Below are 24,699 nucleotides of genomic sequence, written 5' to 3' on the forward strand. Positions count from 1 at the left end.
AGAATTATGTACCTAAATCCCCAGCAGTTCTTTTTCAATGCTTTTTTTTAGCTTTTAAGTGTAAATGAGAGATCTGAAGTCATTTGGACCCCAGATTTCTCATTAAAGAGGACCTGTCATGATTATTTCTATTACAAGGGATTTTACATTCTTTGTAATAGGAATAAAAGTGATCACATTTTTTTCTTTTAAGGGACAGTGTAAAAATAAAAAGGAAAATAAATAAGAAAAAAAATGTAAAGTGTCCTGTCCCTCTGAGCTCGCGCGAAGAAGCGAATACGCATACGCAAGTTGCACCCACATATGTAAAGAGTGTTAAAATCACAAATGTGAAGTATCGCCTCAATCGTTAGAGCGAGAGCAATAATTCTTGCACAAGACCTCATCTGTAACTCTAAATACAGTGGGGATAGAAAGTTTGGGCACCCCAGGTAAAGATTTGCATTAATGTGCATAAAGAAGCCAAGGAAAGATGGAAAAATCTCCAAAAGGCATCAAATTACAGATTAGACATTCTTATATGTCAACAAAAGTTAGATTTATTTCCATCATTTACACTTTCAAAATAACAGAAAACAAAAAAATGGTGTCTGCAAAAGTTTGGGCACTCCGCAGAGTTAATATCTTGTACTGCCCCCTTTGGCAAGTATCACAGCTTGTAAACGCTTTTTATAGCCAGCCAAGAGTCTTTCAATCTTTCAATTCTTGTTTGAGGTATCTTTGCCCATTCTTCCTTACAAAAGTCTTCCAGTTCTTTGAGATTTCTGGGCTGTCTGTCACGCACTGCTCTTTTAAGGTCTATCAATAGATTTTCAATTATGTTGAGGTCAGGAGATTGTGAAGGCCATGGCAAAACCTTCAGTTTACGCCTCTTGATGTAATCCCCCATGGATTTTGAGGTGTGTTTAGGATCATTATCCATTTGTAGAAGCCATCCTCTCTTTAACTTCAGCTTTTTCACAGATGGCATCAGGTTACCATCCAAAATTTGTTGACATTTTATTGAATCAATTTTTCCTTCTACTCGTGAGATGTTCCCTGTGCCACTGGCTGCAATACAACCCCAAAGCATAATTGATCCACCCCCATGCTTAACAGTTGGACAGAGGTTCTTTTCATTAAATTCTGTGCCCCGTCTTCTCCAAGCGTACCTTTGCTCATTCCGGCCAAAAAGTTCAATTTTAACCTCATCGGTCCACAGAACTTGTTTCCAAAATGCATCAGGCTTGTCTATATGTTCATTTACAAAGTTCAAACACTGATTTTTGTGGTGAGGACGTACAAGAGGTTTTCTTCTGATGACTCTTCCATGAAGACCATATTTGCACAAGTATCTCTTTATAGTGGAATAGTGTACCACAACTCCAGTGTCTGCCAGATCTTTCTGGAGGGATCGTGCAGTCAAACGTGGGTTTTGAATTGTTTTTCTCAGAATCCTGCGAGCTGTTCTGTCTGATATTTTTCTTGGTCTTCCAGATCTTGCTTTAACTTCCACTGTTCCTGATGACTGCCATTTCTTAATTACATTCCGAACACAGGATATTGACATCTGAAAACGCTTTGCTATCTTCTTATAGCCTTCTCCAGCTTTGTGAGCGTCAACTATTTTCAGTTTCAGTTTTCTGGACAACTGCTTAGAAGATCCCATGGTGCTGATTGTTAGGGCAAGGTCAGATGAGTCTGGGCATGTAAAACCTTTGAGATTGACATCACCTGGTCTTCCCAGACGATGATTGAGAACAATCCATGACACTGGCAGGTCTCAGCCTTGCAAAGGGGGCAGTGCATGCTATAAATTCTGCAGGGTGCCCAATCTTTTGCAGATGCCATTTTTTTGTTTTCTGTAATTTTGAAAGTGTCAATGATGGAAATAAAATTGAACTTTTGTTGACATATTATAAGAATTTATAATCTGTAATTTGATGCCTTTTAGAGATTTTTCCATCTTTCCTTGGCTTCTTTATGCACATTAATACAAATTTTTACCTGGGGTGCCCAAACTTTCGATCCCCACTGTAGGTAACCTGTAAAAAATGTTAAATCGTCGCCTATGGAGATTTTTAAGTACCATAGTTTTTTGCCATTCCACAAGTGTGCGCAATTTTGAAGCATGACATGCCAATTTACTCAACGTAACATCATCTTTCACATTATACAAAATTTGGGCTAACTTTACTGTTTTCTATTTTTTTTTTTTTTAAAGTATATTTTTTCCAAAAAAATGTGTTTGTAAGAGCACGTCAAAGTATTGCAATGATCTCAATTTTATTCTCTAGGGTCTCTGTTTAAAAAATAAAAACAATAAAATATTTGGGGGTTCTAAGTAATTTTCTAGCAAAAAATACTGATTTTTACTTATAAACAACAAATGTCAGAAATAGGCTTGGTCCTTAAGTGGTTAAAAAATGTATATAAATTAAAAATAACAATATTAGTGTCAATACAAGTGCCAGAGGTGTGCAAGAATTCCACTCTCATAATGTTCTGGTTCTTCACCTACTTTAAAAGGGCGCCCCTACTGTCTCAGGATCACCCACCAGATATGATTGACCTCTCATTACAAGATGGTCAAAAGTTGCTGAGTAATGATGCAAGATTGATCACATTGATGGCGCTGACCAATCAGAATTCATCTGGTCTGTCCTGGAAGTACTGACATAGAAGAAGGAGAAGAGCAGAGATTTCAAATCCCCAGACTGCAGGAGCGGCTGAAGGGGTACTGACAGCTCTGCAACCCTAGAAATAAGTACAACAGGGACCCTTGTCTGGTGTTAGTTCACATTTACATTTTATTCTTTAACGGTGAACTAACCCTTTAATTAAAGCTCACAGAAAAAGGCTCATTGCAAAACATAGTTACATGTTTATCTAGTTGAAAAATGACACAGGTCCAACCGGTTTAACCAACAGAGAAAAAAAAAGAAAAACAACACAAATGGAAAACCTCCATATAAACAATCCTTTACCCGCAGTTGATCCAGAGGGATGCAAAAAAGCCCCAATAAAGCATGATCCAATTTGCTCCAGCAGGAGAAAATATCCTTCTTGATCCCCCAAGAGGCAATCAAATATTCCCTGGATCAACTTAGTACCCAGTTATATTTTGTGCATTAAAGGAAAGAATCCAGGTATTTTCAAAACAATCTACTGAGCTGGCCAGAACCAGCTCTTGAGGGAGTCCATTCCATATTTTCAAAGCTCTTACTGTCAAGAAGCCTTTCCGCATTTGGAGATTAAATCTCTTTTGCTACAGATTTTAACCCCTTGAAACTGGTGCCTCCAAGCCCTTTAAGGGGTTTAGGATGCCGGGAGGCAGGGCCAGGTTTATGACCATGTGACCGCCCTAATTGGCTGTCCTGGCAAGGTAACTGTGCCGGGAGCAAGCAGGGCACACACCCTCTGCACAGCGTTTTTTGCAATATTGCACACAAATATGCAGCTGCTCAGAGCCAAGGCCTGTCCGCCGAGAGACCACGTATTTTTGTGCGGCCGGCGCCAAGAGATTACCACAAGAAAGGATTTTGCTTGCTTTGGAAACCACAGCTTGGCATTGCATGCCAATATTAAGCTTATTATCTGCCAGTACACCCAGATCCTTCTCCACCACTGATTCCCCCAGTTGTACTCCTTCTGATATTAATGATGCATGCATGTTTTTAGCCTCCAAGTGCATAAGGTTTTGCTTACCTCCTCATTAAAAGACAATGTAGCTTTAATAAACAGTAAGTTAAAAACAAATTGTACTAAAAAAAAGAAAATGTTTAACCCAGCACTCAAGATAAACAACCTGCAAACATTTGTCTCTCAAGCGCTGCACCAATGCAAAAACTCCCATATCACAAATCCACACAAAATCTAGGTCCTCTTCTAAAGACATCCGGTATGACGAAATATGTTGGGTGGGGCTGAGCATTGCAATGCTGACGTGCAAGGGGTCTGTAAGCATTGGATTTGTGACACAAATGTCTGCTTTAAATGGACACTTATATTGCTATTGGCTTTTTTGATTTATATGAAATTCATTAAGCACGAACACTGAGGGTAGTTATATACACTATATTGTCAAAAATATTGGGACACCTGCCTTTACATGCACATGAACTTTAATGGCAACTCAGTCTTAGTCCATAGGGTTCAATATTGAGTTGGTCCACCCTTTGCAGCTATAACAGCTTCAGCTCTTCTGGGATGGCTGTCCACAAGGTTTAGGAGTGTGTCTATGGGAATGTTTGACCATTTTTCCAGAAGCGCATTTGTGAGGCCAGGCACTGATGTTGGACTGAGAAGGCCTGTCTCACAGTCTCCAGTCTATATCATCCCGAAGATATTCTATGGGGTTGAGGTCAGGACGCTGTGCAGGCCAGTCAATTTCCTCCACCCCAAACTAGCTCATCCATGTCCTTATGAACTTTGCTTTGTGCACTGGTCCAAATCATTTGGTGGAGGGGGGATTATGATGTGGGGTTGTATTTCAGGGGTTTGGCTTGGCTCCTTAGTTCCAGTGAAGGGAACTCTTAAGGCGTCAGCATACGAAGACATTTCAGACAATTTGTTGCTCCCAACTTTGTGGGAACAGTTTGGGGATGGCCCCTTTCTGTTCCAACATGACTGTGCACCACTGCACAAAGCAAGGTCCATGAAGACATGAATGAGTTTGGGGTGGAGGAACTTGATTGGCCTGCACAGAGTCCTTACCTCAACCCAATAGAACACCTTTGAGATGAATTAGAGCAGAGACTGCGAGACAGCATCCAACTCATCCAACATCAGTACCTGGCCTCACAAATACACTTCTAAAAGATTGGTCAAACATTCCCATAGACACATGTGACGGAATTCCGGACACCGCGACTGGGTATCTCCGCCAGTAACCTGCTTCCTAAGGTCTGGAACACAGGATCCGTGAATCTAGCTATAGTTACCCCAAGAACTAGACAGTACAAGTTTTGGAGTGAAACCAGAATCAAACTGTTTAGGATGCCGAGATTCAAAAACATGCACACATAGATATACAATCTGACAACCCCTCCCCCTTAGCCACACAAACAAAAACATCCCATAATAAGCTTACTCAAGGCAGACAGGAACAATGGAATAATTGAATGCAGGTATTCAACAACAACAAACCCCACCCCACTAGCAAGAGTCTGATTAGTGCAGAGCAGACCTGACTGGGGTTCTTGGTCACCCTGTGCCCCTAATAGACACAGGGTGACTTATACATAGGAAGGACTGGGGAAACTGGACGAGGAGTCTCCCAACCTCCCTAAAGCAATCTGGGTTCCACAAGCCCCCCAACCAAAGTGACTCACGTCACAACACACTCCTAAACCTTGTGGATAGCCTTCCCAGAAGAGTTGAAGTTGTTATAGCTCAAAAGGGAGGGTCAACTCAATATTGAACCCTATGGACTAAGACTGGGATGCCATTAAAGTTAATGTATGTGTAAAGGCAAGCATCCCAATACTTTTGAAAATATAGTGTAGATATGATTTTGCACTATTCATTTTATAAGCAAAATTATTCTGTGGTTCTATCACTATGATACATGTATTGCTTTATTTCTTGTGTATATATATATATATATATATATATATATATATATACACAGTGCTTTGCGAAAGTATTCGGCCCCCTTGAACTTTGCGACCTTTTGCCACATTTCAGGCTTCAGACATAAAGATATAAAACTGTAATTTTTTTATGAAGAATCAACAACAAGTGGGACACAATCATGAAGTGGAATGAAATTTATTGGATATTTCAATCTTTTTTAACCTCCCTGGCGGTATGATTCTTTTGGATTTTAGGTGCTGAAAGCGGTACCATTATTTTAGGTGCTGAAAGCATGTAATTCTTGTGAATGAGCAGCCCAAACCAACTGTATACATTTATTATACATATTATATATATATATATATATATATATATATATATATATATATATATATATATATGTATGTATACATATATTATATATATATATATATATATATACGTATATATATATATATATATATATATATATAATGTATACAGTTGGTTTGGGCTGCTCATTCACAAGAATTACGTGTGTATATATATATATATACACGTGTATATGTATATATATATATATATACACATATATTTACATAAAAAGTACAGTAAAACTGCAGGAAAGGGCACTGGGGGGCAATGTAATGTGATTTTATTTTATTTTGAACTGTATCAGTGTGTTTGGTGCATTTTACATTCGAATTTGCCGCCGGTTCCACCCCCCGGCGGACGTCACGTCACCGGAGACGGAAGCCGGGGCTCGCAGACGATCGGGAGAGAGCTCCGCCGCCGCACACCGCTCGCAGTCTTCGCTGGATCCCGGAGAAAAGGTAAGTAAAACCTCCTCCAGCATCCAGCGATCTTCTTAGCGCTACCCCGAGTGTGACTCGGGGTTACCGCTTTTGGCACTAAAATCTTACCCCGAGTCACACTCGGGAATACCGCTAGGAAGGTTAACAAATAAAAAGCTGAAAAATTGGGCGTGCAAAATGATTCAGCCCCCCTTAAGTTAATACTTTGTAGCGCCACCTTTTGCTGCGATTACAGCTGTAAGTCGCTTGGGGTATGTCTCTATCAGTTTTGCACATCGAGAGACTGAAATTTTTGCCCATTCCTCCTTGCAAAACAGCTCGAGCTCAGTGAGGTTGGATGAAGAGCGTTTGTGAACAGCAGTTTTCAGTTCTTTCCACAGATTCTCGATTGGATTCAGGTCTGGACTTTGACTTGGCCATTCTAACACCTAGATATGTTTATTTGTGAACCATTCCATTGTAGATTTTGCTTTATGTTTTGGATCATTGTCTTGTTGAAAGACAAATCTCCGTCCCAGTCTCAGGTCTTTTGCACACTCCATCAGGTTTTCTTCCAGAATGGTCCTGTATTTGGCTCCATCCATCTGCCTATCAATTTTAACCATCTTCCCTGTCCCTGCTGAAGAAAAGCAGGCCCAAACCATGATGCTGCCACCACCATGTTTGACAGTGGGGATGGTGTGTTCAGGGTGATGAGCTGTGTTGCTTTTACGCTAAACATAACGTTTTGCATTGTTGCCAAAAAGTTCAATTTTGGTTTCATCTGACCAGAGCACCTTCTTCTACATGTTTGGTGAGTCTCCCAGGTGGCTTGTGCAAACTTTAAACAACACTTTTTATGGATATCTTTAAGAAATGGCTTTCTTCTTGTCACTCTTCCATAAAGGCCAGATTTGTGCAGTATACGACTGATTGTTGTCCTATGGACAGAGTCTCCCACCTCAGCTGTAGATCTCTTCAGTTCATCCAGAGTGATCATGTGCCTCTTGGCTGCATCTCTGATCAGTCTTCTCCTTGTATGAGCTGAAAGTTTAGAGGGATGGCCAGGTCCTCGTAGATTTGCAGTGGTCTTATACTCCTTCCATTTCAATATTATCGCTTGCATAGTGCTCCTTGGGATGTTTAAAGCTTGGGAAATCTTTTTGTATCCAAATCCGGCTTTAAACTTCTCCACAACAGTATCTCGGCCCTGCCTGGTGTGTTCTTTGTTCTTCATGATGCTCTCTGCGCTTTAAACGGACCTCTGAGACTATCACAGTGCAGGTGCATTTATACGGAGACTTGATTACACACAGGTGGATTCTATTTATCATCATTAGTCATTTAGGTCAACATTGGATCATTCAGAGATCCTCACTGAACTTCTGGAGAGAGTTTGCTGCACTGAAAGTAAAGGGGCTGAATAATTTTGCACGCCCAATTTTTCAGTTTTTTATTTGTTAACAAAGTTTGAAATATGCAATAAATTCCGTTCCACTTCGTGATTGTGTCCCACTTGTTGTTGATTCTTTACAAAAAATTACAGTTTTATATCTTTATGTTTGAAGCCTGAAATGTGGCAAAAGTTCGCAAAGTTCAAGGGGGCCGAATACTTTCGCAAGACACTGTATATATCATTTATTTATATGTAGTGAAAGGGTTTTGCATTTAATAAAATCTTGTTGTGAGTGCTTTATATGAACAAATATAGGTTCTTCTAGCATAAGGTGTGTTCCAAGGCCATGAACCACAACAACCCTTTCAAAAAGTCCTTTCCAAAGTCCTGGGACCCAGAAACATTTCTGCTTGTTAGGTGAAGATCCATAATAGATTACAGCAAATTTACATCTCAGGAAAAAGATAAATTATAATTTGTTTTATTCGAAAGATATACCATTAGGAAAATTAAAGCAGTATTTAACCCAAAAGCAAAAATGGATTATATTGCAGCTTACCAATTCTTAGGTGTGATGGCTGCAATCATTTTCTTTTTTAGGATTTTTTTCTTCTATTTTCATCTGGTAATCCAGCCAGTAAGTCTTTTGTTTCCACAAGCCCAAGCTCTCCAGCAGAATGTATCCATTTACATGGATGAGACAAACCATTTACCACAGGGGTGGTTAAAATGATCAGTATTTATTTATTCATGTAAAACCCTTATCCCCAAAGGAAAGAAAAAAGCTGTTTGCTGTAATTAATTATACAGTTTTAGCTGGAGTTTGGCTTCAATTATTTAGAGTATTTAAATCTGCTGATATATTAAACACTTCCCTCCCCTCAGATTGACAATGGTGTTGTCTGTTGTCCTCCTGTACTCATTTATTCAGAGTTGTTGTGTCTCATTAATACAAGAACTGCATATATTTGCCAGCACACCATGGAACTTCTGATTAAGTCCAAACAGTTTTTATTCAAATTCAGATTAAGTGCAAATGATTTTTTTTGGAGAGTGATCACATCAAGAGCCAAAAAGAGTGCCAAGTTTCGGAGCAGGCCAGTAACCTTTCATCAGGAATGACAAAGGAACCCTGAGCGGCTCAGAATCGTGGCACTCTTTTTTGCTCTTGATTTTTTTTAAAATTCTTTATTTAAGAAGAGGTTGCAGAATTAAAGAGTTAAGGCACATCAGGAAAAAAAAAAAAAAAAAAAATGAGAGTACAATCTGACAACAACATCATAAACATAGTTTCGTCAAAAAGGTTACATTAGTTGGAGGATGAACATGGTCAACTGGACTAGAAAGGTGGAGTCAAACCCCTCCCGGACGTGTATAGCAACCGACATATCAAAGGAAACAAGGGCTGATGGATTTGGAGATAAGTAAACAACCTCAGTTATACAAAACTTGTGAGTGTCAAGTACCAGGATAGTACTGACGGACGGGCTCCTGTAAAGAACAGGAGCAAGAAACCATGACTCCTAACCATGGAGTCAGTTGGGGAATGAACAAGTTTTGCTCTTGATTTGATCACTCTCCAATAAAAATAATTTGCACTTAATCTGAATACCCGTGGTGTGCTGGCAAATATCTACAGTTACTGCGCATGTTCTATTTCCCAGATGGAGGTAGCTGCAACACCCAATACTTTATACTCATTCCAGCAATATGGTCGATCACCAATACAAGAAGTGTATTACTGGCCAGATCACTAGGTACAAACAGAAGGAAAAAAGCCAAATAAAAGAAAACGGATGCAGCCACCACATCTAACAATTGGTAAATTGCAATATACAGTATTACATTTTTTGTTTTGGATTTAATAGTGCTTTAATTCAGTAACAAAATAGAATGCCATAGGTTCTAAATCACCTAGGCTGCAGATTAAAGTTAGCCATGAGTCCCTATAGATGACCTCTTACATTACTTTTTTCTGGGAAAGCTCTTACCTGATAAACATGAAAGGCATGGGTAGATTTACCTCTCAGAAAAGCTGAGGGTATCCAAACATTTACAAGGGCACGGTGTGATCTGTAATACAAATGCAAATATCCATGTTACTGACAATTATAATGATGGAAAATCTATACCATAATATTGTTTACAGTAAGTAACTGCAAACAAAAATGTATACAAATACTGAAGTACTATGAGTGCCGGTACACCTTTATGCAATGCGGTAACACTGTGAATATACAGCGTGTTCCTGCATCGCACCCGCAGCACAGGCAGTTCACACTGCCATATGCGATATGCTGGGGGTGCAAATTCAAAGTTAACGACACCCCCAGATCAGATCGTAGTGCAATCTGAGAGTTTGCACAGAATCGGATCGCACTAGTGTGTACCACCATGCGATCCGATTCTGCTGCGGACCAAAAAAAGGGTCCTGTGCATGTTAAGTGGTATTGTGGTGCGAACTCAGCCATACAAACTGTATGGCTGAATTTGCACCACACAGACATCGCATGTAATTTTAGGAGCAGTGTGCTCTGAATTACATGCAATCTCTGTGATCGCATAAATGTGAACCGACACTGAGGATACAAACCAACCTGGGGTTAATTCACCATATGAAAAAGGTCAATTCACTACAGGTTTATGTGGTACTTACCACAAAAAAATAAGGTAAATACAGCATAAACCTGTGTAAAAGTAAATTCATAAAAAAAAAAAAAAATAGTGAACAAAAACATTAACCAATTTAATACTGGGCACTTTCACCCCCTTCCTGTCCAGGCTTTCAGCACTGTCACATTTTGAATGACAATTGCTCAGTCATGCAACAGTACCCGAATGAAAGATTTATATTTTTTTTTGAGACAGATAGAGCTTTCTTTTGGTGGTATTTAATCAGCACTGGGGTTTTTATTTTTTGCTAAAAAGACCAAAAATGTTTATTAAAAAGGTTTTTCTTCTTTTCTGTTGTAAAATTTTGCAAATAAGCAATTTTTCTTCTTCACTCGTGTACGCTGGATGGACACTGATGAGGAGGCACAGACAAGGCTGCACTGATGGGCATTATTAATCTGCATTGATAATCAGGGCACTGATTATCAGTGTAAATGTTGTATTCACAGATTGACTCTCCTTACCTCACATGCTGTTCCTGTGTGAGGAATGGAAAGCCTATAACAGCTTTTAACCGGCAAAGTCTATCTGTGACAGTTTTGATTGGACACAGTTGATGACATGGTAAAGGGCTGCTGTGATTGGCCCTTTACTCTGATGTGTCATCCGCTGTGTCCAAAGCACATAGCTGTCACAGAGCACGCCTAATGCATGGATGTCCTGCCAGAACTAGAGGCCCATGCTGTAGCCAACTAAAGCCATCTTGGCTATAGCGTGGGTAAAAGTGGTTAAATAAGAGGTGATATATCCAAAGGGTATTTAGTAAACTAGCTGGTTGTTAAGGAAGCAACAGCCGCCGGCTTCCTTAACAACCAGTAAATAGCTAATTGTTAAGAAGTTGGAACCTGGAGTGTTGCTTAGCTGCTGTACAATGTATGGTGAGGGATTCTGGAGGATGCATGTTGTATGGCTGGGGGTCCTGGAGGGTGCAACGTGTATAGAAGTAGCATCAGAAGTTGCTCTAGTGTGAACTGGCTAAAGGTCTAGCTCACAATGTTTTCAATCAAGCCCTGATGAAGGGGGTGTTTTCGGACCCCTGAAAAGAGCTGGATACTTTTTGAATTGTCCCCTTGACTTCTATTATACTAAAGTTGTATCTGGACATCTTAGATAAGGCACAAACACTTACATAGGCAGTAAATCAAAAAACTGTTTTATCTTGAAAAAAAATGTATAGTCCACCATTAGCCACAAATATTGTTCAGTGGCTGGACAGTATGCAAGCAGAAAAGACGAGGCAGGTTTTATCTAGAAATAAACATTAGAGTGTATCATCTGAGAAACAATAGTCACAAATATTGTACAGTGGATAGACATTATGTAAGAAGCTTTGTTAGGCCACAATAGGGGTGGTGGAAAGGAGGCAAGTTTTATCTTGAAAAAAACATTAGATTGCATCATTAAGTACCTTGAAAGTATTACAAAGTAAGAGGTAGGGACAGGACAGGATGTATTTTGAAATAAACATTAGAGTGTAATATTTGAGAGACAGTAGCCACAAATATTGTTCAGTAGTAGTGTTCAAAGAGCTGTAATTTCAGTTACACACAAATACCAATTAGATGCAGCACCCAAAGTGTTAGACTCGCATTTCTGAAGGTCTATAAATGTTTATGTTACAGCCTCCTGGTCATCAATTCTTGAGTTAATCGTAAGTAATGACAGAAATTGCCCTGTGTTGTTCATTCTCCTTCTATCTCAGTGATTCTCAAATTTTGTGACAGGGCATGTGAGATTTGCAGGTGTTCTGTGGGAGTTTTGAAAAATATTTGAAATTGCTAGCGTTTTGAAACCTTGAATATATTGAAAAATTTGATATTAAATCAATGTCGCAAAAGTTAAAAAAGTAGCATAAATAAAAACGCAATCTCTGTTAGTCTGTCATTCATTGGTTCCTTTCGTAATGAGAGACTTGAGCAAGATCTCAGGAGAACGCGTTTGCTCTAAATCTGGACACACACAGATCTACAATCGGCACTGCAGCATTACTTCCCGTCACATGCAAGCAATAATTATGGATAGGTGATCAATCCATTCGGAAACAAAGAAACTACAAATCTTAAACTGAAAAATAACAGCTCATTGATTTAAAAAACAATTTTTTCCAGTCAGCATTTCCCAAAAATAGCCTGGATGACTTTTGGGTCTCATTCAACAAGTCATATCCTGCAATCAGTTCAAAAGCAATCAAAGTAATTCTGCCATTTGTGTCTTTGTGGTTTTGTAAGTTTGGATTTTCAGCATGGACTGAAAATTGAAAGAGCGAGAGAGACTTTTTAAAATCGACAATGAAATGCATGCTTGTTTGTCGATTTTGGAGCCTTGCTTCAATCTGATTTGCTCTCAAAAGCAGGCAAATCCTTCACATTAAATTTAAAATAAAATTGATATGTAAAAATAAATACGTTTTTCACAACAATTGTTAAATCTTTTCAGGTGTGCTGTGAAAATATTTAGATCTTTTTGGTGACAAAGAAAGTTTGAGAAACACTGATCTATCTCAAAAGGACAGCTAAACACTTACTGATAGAGGAGTGGAAAGTCCCAGGTGAATTCTGATTTCCACTTCAACTTCAGTATATCGTGCAGGAATTTGATACACAGTCACAGAGTTAAAAACAAGAATAAAATCAGCATTACATAACTTGAATTTATGTAAAACAACGAAAAAATGCTAGCTTTAGCATACCTGACATGTTTGAATCCATCAGAGCTATAGTGCTGTCTAAACAACAATTTAATTAAAAAATGCTTTTTAGCTGTGCTCTTGTGGAGCTTGAGAGAGACAAAAGGTCTAGGAGGGGAAAAAACAACACAGAGCAATAGCTGATGATCAGGTAACTGTAACACAATCATTTATAAACCTTCAGAAAATAGGTTCTAATTCTTCTGGCGAGTACAAAATCTGATTTGTATTTAACTAAAACCACAACTGTTTAAGTACTAGTATTGTGTTCTGGTAACTCAGGAGTAGGGCTAAGAGCTGTGGCTGGATGTCATACAAACACAGAACTGATATTTGTGAACTGAAACATTGATCAGTGGGTGGGCCATATTTATGCAGCTTGGTAAGATTACACCTAAAGAGGGAAAGAACGGAGCAGGATTTACCTTAAAATAAACATTGGCTTAACTTAACATTGGAGTGTAATACCACAAATATTGTAAAGTGGCCAAACAGTTTGTAAGCACCATGGCAATGCCAAAAAAATAAAAAATAAATAAGGCAGGTTTTATCTTAAAAAACAACTTTAGGGGGTTACTATTTTAGAGACAACAGCCACAAATATTGTTCAGTGGCTGGACAGAATGCAAGCAGCTTGGTAAGGTTGCAATGTGTGAGGAGAACACAAGACATGTGTCAGGAAGGGCATGCTTGTACAAACCCTAGCAGAAAGTATGGAATCACCACTCTTGGAAAATATTCATGCAATTGTTTATTTGTGTAGAAAAAAAATAATTACAGACATGCCTCAAAAATAATTTAATTTAACATTTCAACCTTCTGGCTTTAAGAAACGCTTAAAAAAAGAAAAAAAAAAAAAAAAAGAAAGAAAACTGTAGTCAATTGCTACTAAAGCAGAGGGAAAAATATGGAACCACTTCATTCTGTGGAAAATATTATGCAATCATGAGAAGAAAAAAAACACTATAGTACACCACTAGTAAATTGTTTCCCCACCTCTGACTTTTATCACAGCTTGAATTCTCTGAGGCATGATTTAACTATCGAACAAGATTCTTCATCAATCCAACTCCAACTTTCTCTTTTTGCAGTTGCCAGATGAGCTTTGAAGGCTGGAGCCTTGTCATGAACCATTTTCTTTCATTTCCACCATATATTTCATCTTCATACTTTTCCAGCATCATCACCCTGCCCAATGCATATTTGTGATTCATCACTGAATATCACTTTCATACAGTCTTCCACAGTCCATGATTGCTTTTCTTTAGCCCACTGTAACCTTGTTTTTTTTCTGTTTAGGTGTTAATGATGGTTTTGGTTTGGCTTTTCTGTATGTAAATCATATTTCCTTACAGTTCAGCCACAGACATTGACTCCAGTTTCTGACCATTTGTTACTCATTTGTTTTGCTGAGCATTTTCTGTTTTCAAGGCATATTGCTTTAAGTTTTCCATCTTGACACTTTGATGTCTTCCTTGGTCTACCAGTACACTTTCCTTTAACAACCTTTTAATTTGATTTTGATTTGGTCAAGACACAGCTAACTGGGAGCAACCAACATCTTTTGCAATATTCTGTGATGATTTACCTCCTTTGTTTCAACTGACATCTCTCGTGTTGGACCCATGATTCATGTCACCTTTTTAACATATCTGGAGTTTCTCTGCTGTGTTCCTGTGAAAGACTTTGCCCAGCTGACGTCCCTTCTGAATCCTGATCCTGTTCCTCTGCCTCCGACTATGCTTATTTCTGGTTTCCTGATCACTTCCCATTTTGGCTTCTGACCCCTGGCTTATGTTTTGACTACATTTATTGCTCTGTACCATTTTTTACCATTACATTAAAGGTGTAAATTTACTACATTTTCTGTCTCAGTCTGATTCATGGTTCCTGACAGTAGGTGAAGGCCATGAATTTGGAAGATGCAAGCAATCCACCTAGTGGTAATATTTTTTCCAGATTGAATGAGCAGGACCGCTGCATTGATCAGTTTGCCATAGTGTTACAGACACTCCTGATTCGTACTGCTCGCCTGGATCCTCCCACTGTAGCTGTTCTGGTACAACCAGTATTTCAGGCTGTCACTGTTGCTGTTCTAGTCTCTGTGCAGGTACCCGCCTCGAATATTACCTCTATAAGATGTATGTCTGGTTCCATCTGTAATGGTATAGTGCACTGGGACACCATTTTGTCAAGCAACCATCTTGTCTCAGAGAGCAGCCATCACAGGTAAACCAAAAAGCCACTCATTCACCAGCCCCCAACTTATCCTAATTAACATTAGTATGCAGAGCTTCAAAAGAACGCCTTATCTCAAGCACATCCTGGCAGATGGCAGGACAGGCCAGGTTGTAAAGCCATAAACGAGCAAGCCATTAAGACTGACCAGGCTGGGTCGTAAATACCACACTGCCCAGCTGGCCATTAGAACTGTAATACATTCACCCACAAATTCATAATTGCAAACAGAGCCAAGATATGTCTCTAGAAAGTATATATTTGGATGAGAAATAAAATACCAATCAAATTAAGATCATACAAGATCATGTTCGCTTCTATGGAAGACAAGCTAGCTGTCAGATGCCTTACGGGTCAGAGGTTATTAGGAGGTAACCTGTGTTTGGTGTCTATGAAAATAGAATTCAATACTGCACAAGAAGATATCAGTTTCAAGAAGGCAACTGGTAGACATTGGAAGATATGAATTCTGTTATAAATCTGTCTAAACGGGAGGTGTCTTGGCATTTTGCTGAGCCTCAGGGCCGCCCATGGCCCCAGTGTTTATTGGTCAAGGACCTCTGGTGACACCCCCTGAGGGTCAGAGAAAAAGAGAGAAGCTGATGAGTTTCTCAGTTCTCATTTTAACATCAAGCAGTAACATCGCTCAAGGGAAGAACTGATCACACATGCTCAGCTTCTGGAACTCTGATTATACAAGGACATTGGCTGCAAGTATTTTCATTTCTAATTCTTTATCTGATTTTTCTACATTGCTGAATTGTGTCTCTATTTCTTTGTAACCCATTTTTCTGTAAATATTTTTATTTGCACCAACTTTAACCTTTTCATTAAACCTTATTTTGAAAAGTGTTAATCTTGTCACTAAGCTCTTAATGCCAAGCTACCCAAAGAAGCTGTCTCTTGAAGAGCGCTACTGTCTAGAATAAAATCCTCTGGACACTCCTGTCTGCGGTTACAGATGATTATTCTAAAATCATAATTGGTATTTCTAAAATTACGAGCGGGCAGAGAAAGGGTTAATTGTTTAATTAGCCCAGTGACAATCGCTCTCAGTCTTCTGCCATCTAGATTGTGGTGTGCGGCTGAGAGTGCCATTGTTACGCAAGTGATGGCAGGGTGTGAGATTGCCTGGTCCTTGGTCACGAGTTGGATGAGAAGGCCAGGGGTCTGATACCCACCACCGTCACACCATCACGCTTCCCTAGTGTTTTGGGGCAATCTAGTTCAATGCAGAGGGTTTCTCAACCAGGTTGGGATATACTTTGGGATGCTGCCCCAGGCGTTCTTCGTGGACAGAAGAAAAGTAGGCTTTATTTTTTCTTTGTTTTCTGATAGAGCCTTGGCAAACCCCCCTATGGGGGATGCAGAAACCCATTGTCCTGGGTTACTCTGAGTTTGTGATTTCCTTTAAAAGGGTATTTAACATTCCTGCTCGCTCCACTTCTGAGCCAAGAGCCTCATGTCCATCAAACAGAGTACATGAACTGTTGCCAATTACACCATTAAATTTAGTACCCTGGCAGCAGAGGTTGCTTCGACCAATGAGGCCCTCATGGCTGCTTTTTATCGTGGTCTCTCAGATAACATAAAAGATGAGATAGCAGCACAAGACATGCCTAGAATTATATAGACCTAGAAATTATAGCAGATTATGATTGTTGCAAATCGAATGCATCACTTGTGATAATAATTGTTCGTAGACACTTTAGACACATAGTTTAGTATTTATTAAGTTTGTAAACTCTAGGAGTGCTGGGCTATACACTTAAAACATTTAGTGGCACCTTTACTATGCTGGATCACAGGAATAGGCCACATGCTTCAATTCCCAAGGTAGGATTAGGCATGAGATTAGGGTCCAGGAAAATTACCCAGTCTTTTTGCAGGACTTTGTGCACCCAAATTTTCTGTAGGAATAATGCACTGCAAGGGTCTTTAAACTTAGGTCAGCTGGCTTAAAAGAGCTAATAATGGGGGCTTTGTTATGTGCCAGACCCCCACTATGAAAGGGGTAGCCATAGTGTCATAGTTCCAGTTTATTGGAAACTGTTGCAGGAAAAGGATCATGAAAGCTGTCAAATTTTATAGGGAGAGATTGGTGTAAATTAGGACCTAACAATTTAATTCTGGTTGCTAACTCTAGCAGGCTAGGCACATAGTTAACCTTTTGTGCGCTCATGATGTTAGCCCCTTCACAGCTAGTGTCATTAGAACAGTGGCAGTGCTTATTTTTAGCACTGAACACTGTATTAGTGTCACTCGTTCCCAAAAAAGTGTCAGTTAGTGTCAGATTTGTCTGCCCCAATATCGCAGTCCAGTTATAAAAGTCGTTGATCACCGTCATTACTAGTAAAATAAAAAATAAACAAAAATTCCATCAATATATTCCATAGTTTGTGGAACGCTACAAATTTTGCAGAAACCAATAAAGATATTTGGGATTTTTTTTTTTTTTTTTACCAAAATATGCAGCAGATACATATTGACCTAAATTGATGAAGAAATTCGATTTTTTACATCTTTTTTATTGGATATGTTATATAGCAGAAAGTAAAAAATATAGCTTTTTTTTATCAAAATGGTCAGTCTTTTTTTGTTTATAGCGAAAAAAATAAAAACCGCAGAGGCGATCAAATACCACCAAAAAAAAAGCTCTGTTTGTGAGAAAAATAGGACATCAATTTTAATTGGATGCAGTGTTGCACAACTGCGCAATTGTTAAAATAACGTAGTGCCGCATTGCAAAAAATGGCCTGGTCATAAAGGGGGGAAACCTTCCAGAACTGAAGTGGTTAACCAAGCTGTCCTATCAAGAGGTGAGCAACCTGGGAATTTATAATTTAGCAATGGGAGTGCAGCGTGCAAACATCACCAGGTATTAGGTCATCAAGGCTGAGGAGGATTACATGTTCTTGTCACTAGAGGCCACAGATGTTATAGCAGATGCAGTAAGAGAATTTTAGGGGTGGTGTGGAAAGTGACTAACTCAGAAGAGGAGTGAGGGCCTTTTACTGCCAATTGGTCTAACTGAGACTTTGCTCCCACTAAACTTTGTGGTGCAGAATAATGTTTATCCCCAAACGTGTCATAACCAAATGACTGGTACTTTTTCCCAGGCTGTCTCGCATCAAACAGAGGCTGATGACCACAATGGTGTGTTAAAAAGGCCCACACTACAGAGCTCTGTGGACTACACTTGGATATATTAGTGGCCTATACCTGTGGGGTAGTACCTCCAAGATAGCTGCTCCTTCCAGTTGCTCCCTCCAGTCCTCTGCCAGCTGCCCTTGCCCCTTACCCTGGACAAAATTGTTCCTTGCTGCTATTCTCTCCCTTCCTCAGAATTTTCCTCCACTTTAGTGGCATCCACCTTCTCTTGATCTATTCTGTGCCGGAGAGGAGAAAGAAGTGGAAATCTTTGTCAGCCACCCAACTACCTCCATGTGCTGGGGCTTTAAAGTACAGCAACTCTGAGATATAGCCAGAGGTGCCCTGCCTTTTGATGATGCAGGCCAACCCCCGCTGCGTCTTGCAGAACCTGCTTGAATCCCTACTACCTGTTACTATAGGCCTGTCCAAAATTTCTATAAAGGGAATTGCTTTACATTAATGGCAGGTTTGGCAATAGAAGGAAACAAATAATGGTGATCTGGTACACAATCTACTACATACGTATGCAGTAAGGTGTTACAAACAGAGGGCACCTATTCCTATTTTAGCTAAATGTGTATGCTGCAGACCCTGAAATATAACAAAAGAAAATGTAAAAAAAGTATTCCTCCCCATATAAAAACTAAGCCATAAAACACTATACTTCATCAAAAAAAGCAAAAAAAAAAAAAAAAAAGACAGTAAGGGGGTTTCCAGCAGCTAAACATCAACTACAGTTGTTGCTAGCTCACATAAACATGTAATCATTAAAGGGACTGTTGGGTCTCTGAACTGTGAACACATGGGTTTACAAAAGAATATGTAGCCCCCACACTGCTATCCACAATAATGTTTTACATTATACAGCAGCACTGTATAACAATAAACTCTCCCTTTAAGAACTTTAGGCTATCCCCAAACAGCCCCCCTAATAGTGAAGTTTTCAGAACATAGCAAAGTTTCCTTGATCAACCCTTCTAAGCCTTGGTGACCTAAGTTTAAAGGCCATGAACTGCCTTATTGTTACAAATAATTCAGCCTGATAAACTCCTGCATTCGTTCACTGGGATGGGGAACCTCAGATTGTCTAGGTTTTCAACCCATGGTAGCACCAGAACTCATCCATATGATAAAATAAGGCTGAACCAAAAATAGGAGTTGCATGGTTATGTTTAGCTAGAATTGTGGATTTGAAGTTGTATTCTTTAATATAAATACTTTTTATTTTTAAACAGACTACAACAAAGCCTCATGACTGTAATAAGCAACACTATATTTGTATTGTGAATTAACCATAAATACAGTTAGATATACTATGTAAATTTATGACCTACTGTAAGTCTTTATGGAGTCACAAATACAAAAAGGTTTTGATGGCTTTAAAGCCAATCACTGAAAACTTACACTTCAAAGTCTGACAAACTCTGATCTTCTGATGTTTGACTGGAATCTCCAGGGATCTGAAAAAAAAAAAGGGTCTATTTCACTCTACTACATATCTGACATGAATGCAAAATGTTTCTATAATGCAAAGTAACAAGAATAAACTAACTATGGACTTAATCATTTAAGAAGGAGTATGGGGGAGATATACTAAAATAGTAGCACTCATAATCTGGTGTAGCTTTACCTGGTAAACAATCAGCTTCTAACTTCAGCTTGTTCAATTAGGCTTTGAAAATAAAACATGAAAGCTGATTGGTTTTTATTTAAAGATGCACCAGATATTTCATGCTTTAGTTTTAGTAAATTTGCCCCTATGTGTTTAAAATGTTATATTTTCATATTAAATTTAGCAATAGCATAGGGGGCTGCAAAAAGGTAACATTTCTATAGTACTTGGGTTGTGTAACCACATATTAGAATTTGAGGTGCCAGTCATTAATCTTAACACAATAGTAAAAAAAAATATTATCTTAAAATAATCCACAATATTCTAAAATTCCTTTCTCACAATAGAATTTTTTATTAACAACATATTTCATATTCATTTTTTTCCACTTTAAACACTAGCAGTATCTTCCTGAGATTTGAAGGGGAGTTGAGTGAGGAGGGGGAGGACCGTGGAGGGACAGGGAAGAGAAAAAGAAAAAAAAAAGGAAAAGAAGGAAAAGAAGATAAGACGGCAAATCCGGGGCTGGGCCAGCTCTAGACCCTCTCCCTTAAAAGTAGGGGAAGTGGGCTTCAGGTGTGCAATAGGTAGAGCACCACCCCAAGAACAGAAGCAAGAAGTAAGAAGTCCCCAACAGGATAACACTTGCTAGAGGACCAGGAGCTGGTCAAACACCTTCATTGAGAACGTGGGAGGTGGGGGAAAGGAGAGGGGGAGGAGAGGGGTTGAGAGTGGGTGGGAGGGATTGGAGGAAGGGGTTGGTAGGGTGGGGTGGGAAAAATTAGGGGCGTCTAAATAACCCCTGTCTATCGCCTTCTGCCCTCATTTGGTATGAGTCTCCCCACTCCGATGTAAGAGAGAATCCTCAAACTTTGACTTTTAGGATTGGTAACGAAAGAAAGTGGGGAGTCAAGAAAGAAGAAGAGGAGAAGACAATATGACTACTTTAAACTTCTTATCATATAATGTAAAAGGGCTAAATACCCCAAAAAAAAGGGTGGATTGGTGGGGGGGGGGATTAACTGGGGCCCTACTGTTACTGTTTGCACTAGTCTACTATATTCCTGCACGCTAGTACCTATTATAGGGTGCTACCATGGTACTACCGCCCATTTACTGTTGCTTTGTTCTATTCAGAATTTACTTCATGTCCATCAATACCGGTATCAGGTACTGCTGCCAGGTTTTCAGGTTCTTTCCATGTACTTCTATACTACGGCACTACCACTTATGTTAGTTCCATCACGGGCGCTACCCCAGCGTATTGTCCGGTGTTACTAGTTGGCCCAGTCACTACGTTACTACTTCTTGCCACTGGTCCTCCACGTACACCATGGTCACCACACGGTATGCTAGTACTGGTTATCTTGGTTCACCTTCCATCACGCAATCATCATACACCCAACGCACATTTCAGCACATCACCATTAGGTACTGTTCAATCCCATTCGCTACGCTCATCACTGCCTATTCACTACTACCATACTACTACGTTACCACACTATGTATCATTTCAACTTCGTACGACCTCATGGGTGCTGCTAGTTGCTTTCTGCTCTGACCTACTGCATGTGTACTACTTCTTTATGTGTTTTCGATTCCCTCTATCAAGCCCCCCCCCCCCCGCAGGGTGAGTGAACTGGCTGTTAGGGCTAGGTGCTGGCCTTATACCTCTCCAATATAGCCGGTCCCGTGAGGCCAACTTCCCAATCTCGACACTGAGATTCTACGCCCTCAGGCCAAACCATAGTTAGAGCCTCGCTTTCACCCATCTCATGGGGTTCATAGTTAGGGCTTCATCTGTCACGGCCACACGTTTTGGTTCTTTATTGTCACCGAGAGGCCAACCTCCCGCCACCACGCAAGTGGCTCGTGCCCCACGCCCAAATCATAGCTAGAGCCTCTCACCTGCCGCTTGGCAATTAGCAGGGCCTCACTTGTCACGGGGTAGTCAAGTTTTTCGCCTTCAGGCACTAGTTAGCCAGCCAGTTCTGTGTTTGGGCTTTACGGTTTGTTAATCAGATGTCTTGGTGTTCTATTTGTTTCTTTTCTCTGCAGCATGTCTCAAGGAGCCAACCTGGATGAAGGATCTTCTCCCCCATCCACACCAGCTAGGCCTGGCAACCCGGTTAGAGCTGGCACCCCCAGGGGTCGCCGGTTTTACGCCACAGAGGAATCCCTTTCCCGGCCACGGCTAGGAAGGCAGAGCTGTACAAATTCCTCTCGGCACACCCAGAGGATCCTGGACTGGGTACCAGCTCTCAGAGCGGTGGCACGAACACACAAGGAACTCTGGACACTATTCTGTCATCTCTGCAGTCTATCAGCGATAGATTGACCAAGTTGGAGGACGCCAGTCAAGCCCACGGGGTTCCACCTCCCTCTTTGCCGTTACAAGCTCCCGCTCCAGTTAGTGGACAGGGTAGGCCCCCAGCTTCTCCCTTCTTCTCCCCGGCTGCTTCACCAATCATCACCCCAGCGCACATGGTTCCCCCAGCTCTCCGCAAAGATATCCTAGATGGGAAGGATGTGAACCTGGTTGCCCTACTTATTGCCTCCCAAGACATCGTGGAGAACAGGGTTTACAGCTACGGGGATTTGGCCGTGGTGATGAAGGCCAGAGACCCTAGGCTTAACAAAAAGCTGACCATCCCGGAGTTTGTCCTGGCATTTGGTATGTATAGGGATGTGATATGTTCGGTATATCCGACTCGTCGGGAGCAATTAGATTTGTATCTTCACAAGGTGGTTGATCTGGGCCACAAGTATGGGGGCTTTATGTTTTACGATTTTCATAAATCAGTTTCGGCTAAGGCAGCTGCAACCTTGGCCCAGTTTAACGTTCGTTCAGATTGGAGCCTCCTGGATACAGAACTTTTTTGTAGACACTTTGCAGGCCTAGTACCACCTGTACTACATGCTCCTCCACCTCACACACGGCCAACCTTTGCCCCATGGAGTCCGAGCCCTCCGCTTCTGGGGTCTCGGGGGGTGCTGGTAAGCCAGAACAACGTGGCCTCAGGGATAAGCTCGGTCGCCCGATTGTTTACCTAGGCAAAGCTCAGATTTGTAACAATTTCAATGGGGGGGCCTGTAGCTTCAGTGCTTGCAGGTTACTTCATGACAATTGGTTCTGTCACCAGGTTAGACTTTCTGGGCATCACCTTAGATTCTGTCTCCATGCAATCTAGCCTTCCCGAGGACAAGCTCAGGCGCATTTGCGAGGTTGTAATCAAGTTCCTTGAGTTGGGGACCTTCACGCGGAAGGATCTTCAATCTTTAATAGGGTCCTTGAACTTCGCAATGTCCATCATTCCCCAGGGTAGATCCTTTATTTCCCGGTTACTGTGCTTACTGCCAGGTTTTCCGGAGGGTGTTATTGCTCACTTGGAGTCCCCAGCTAGGGCAGACCTGCCCATGTGGGTGGAATTCCTAGAGCATTGGAATGGTATATCTATGTTCATCCCGCCTATTTCCGCCCAATCCCCTGTTTTCTGGACAGACGCAGCCGCCAACACCGGGTTCGCAGCTATCTATGGGAACTCTTGGTTTAGGGATTGTTGGCCGGCTGAGTCACTTACGTTACCTGCTTTCCGCTAACCCTCGACTTTATTTGAGATTTATCCGATAGTGGCGGCGGCTTTCACTTGGGGTAGATGCTGGTCAGGGATGGCCGTTAAATGTTTCAGTGACAATAGGGCAGCCTGCGACATCATCAACAAGGGCCGGTCATCATCTCTGATTATTATGAGGCTAGCTCGTAGGCTGACGTTGTTGGCAGCCACCTTTCAGTTTTTTCTCTTCTGCGAGCACATCCCAGGCCACTCCAACTCTGCCACTGACGCTTTGTCCCGTTCTAAATTGCAGGTTTTCTTCAACCTCCCCCCAGCTGCCGACAGATGCCCCACGCGGACCCCGGAGTTAGACGAGTTAGTCCTGGACTAGCCAAGATTTTGGCGCATAGTCATGAATTGGCCCGGATGGCCTTGTCTACGCTTACGACAGAGCTATGACCATTTTCCGGAGGTTCAAAGCAGATTTCGACATACACGACCACTCAGTCCAAACGATGGTCGCATTCACGGCTTTTTGGCACCTTCAGCTCAATCAAACTTTACCTGTCTGGCGTAAAACACCACGTCTTGACGTACGAGCCGAACCTTTCATCTTTTCTCAAAGCTTACCCGGTTAAGAACGTATTGATGGGTATCAGTAAAGTGGATCGTCACTCCTCGCTCAAGGGTTTGCCCATAGATGGGGAAAAATTCCGGGTCTTATCTGACATGTTGGACACAGTACCTTTTGAACCCAACACCAACTCAGTCATTAAAACCGCCATGTATCTGGCCTTTTACGGTTTCCTCAGACCCGGGGAGTTCACTGTGGCTACACAGTCGGAGAGTCATTCATGCCTCCACAAAGAGGATTTGGTGAAGTTAGGGGATCATTATATTCTGACACTTCGGTGTTCAAAGACCAGACAGATAGGGCACCATTTAACCGTTCCCTTCTACCCAACTGGGAATAATTGGTGCCCGGTTAAGGTCCTGGACATATACTTAGCTCAGACCAAAGACTCTCCAAGCCGCTCACAGTTGTTCACCCTGCTGGG

General features: G+C 40.9%; 1 protein-coding gene across 1 annotated transcript in view; it reads right to left on the reverse strand.

Moving 5' to 3' along the window:
• Positions 1–24,699, reverse strand: part of SNX29 (sorting nexin 29) — a gene marked incomplete at its 3' end in the record, with an annotated part of 1,499,164 nt that overhangs the window by 378,306 nt on the left and 1,096,159 nt on the right. Inside the window, exons 14-15 of the mRNA XM_082261720.1 lie at positions 19,880–19,935; positions 9,717–9,798 (exon numbers count right to left, since the gene is read on the reverse strand). Coding sequence (XP_082117846.1) covers positions 9,717–9,798; positions 19,880–19,935 — 138 coding nt within the window. The remainder of the gene's footprint in view (positions 1–9,716; positions 9,799–19,879; positions 19,936–24,699) is intronic.

The sequence above is a fragment of the Pelophylax lessonae genome (assembly GCF_965119305.1).
Source record: "Pelophylax lessonae genome assembly, chromosome: 6".
Lineage (NCBI taxonomy): Eukaryota > Metazoa > Chordata > Amphibia > Anura > Ranidae > Pelophylax > Pelophylax lessonae.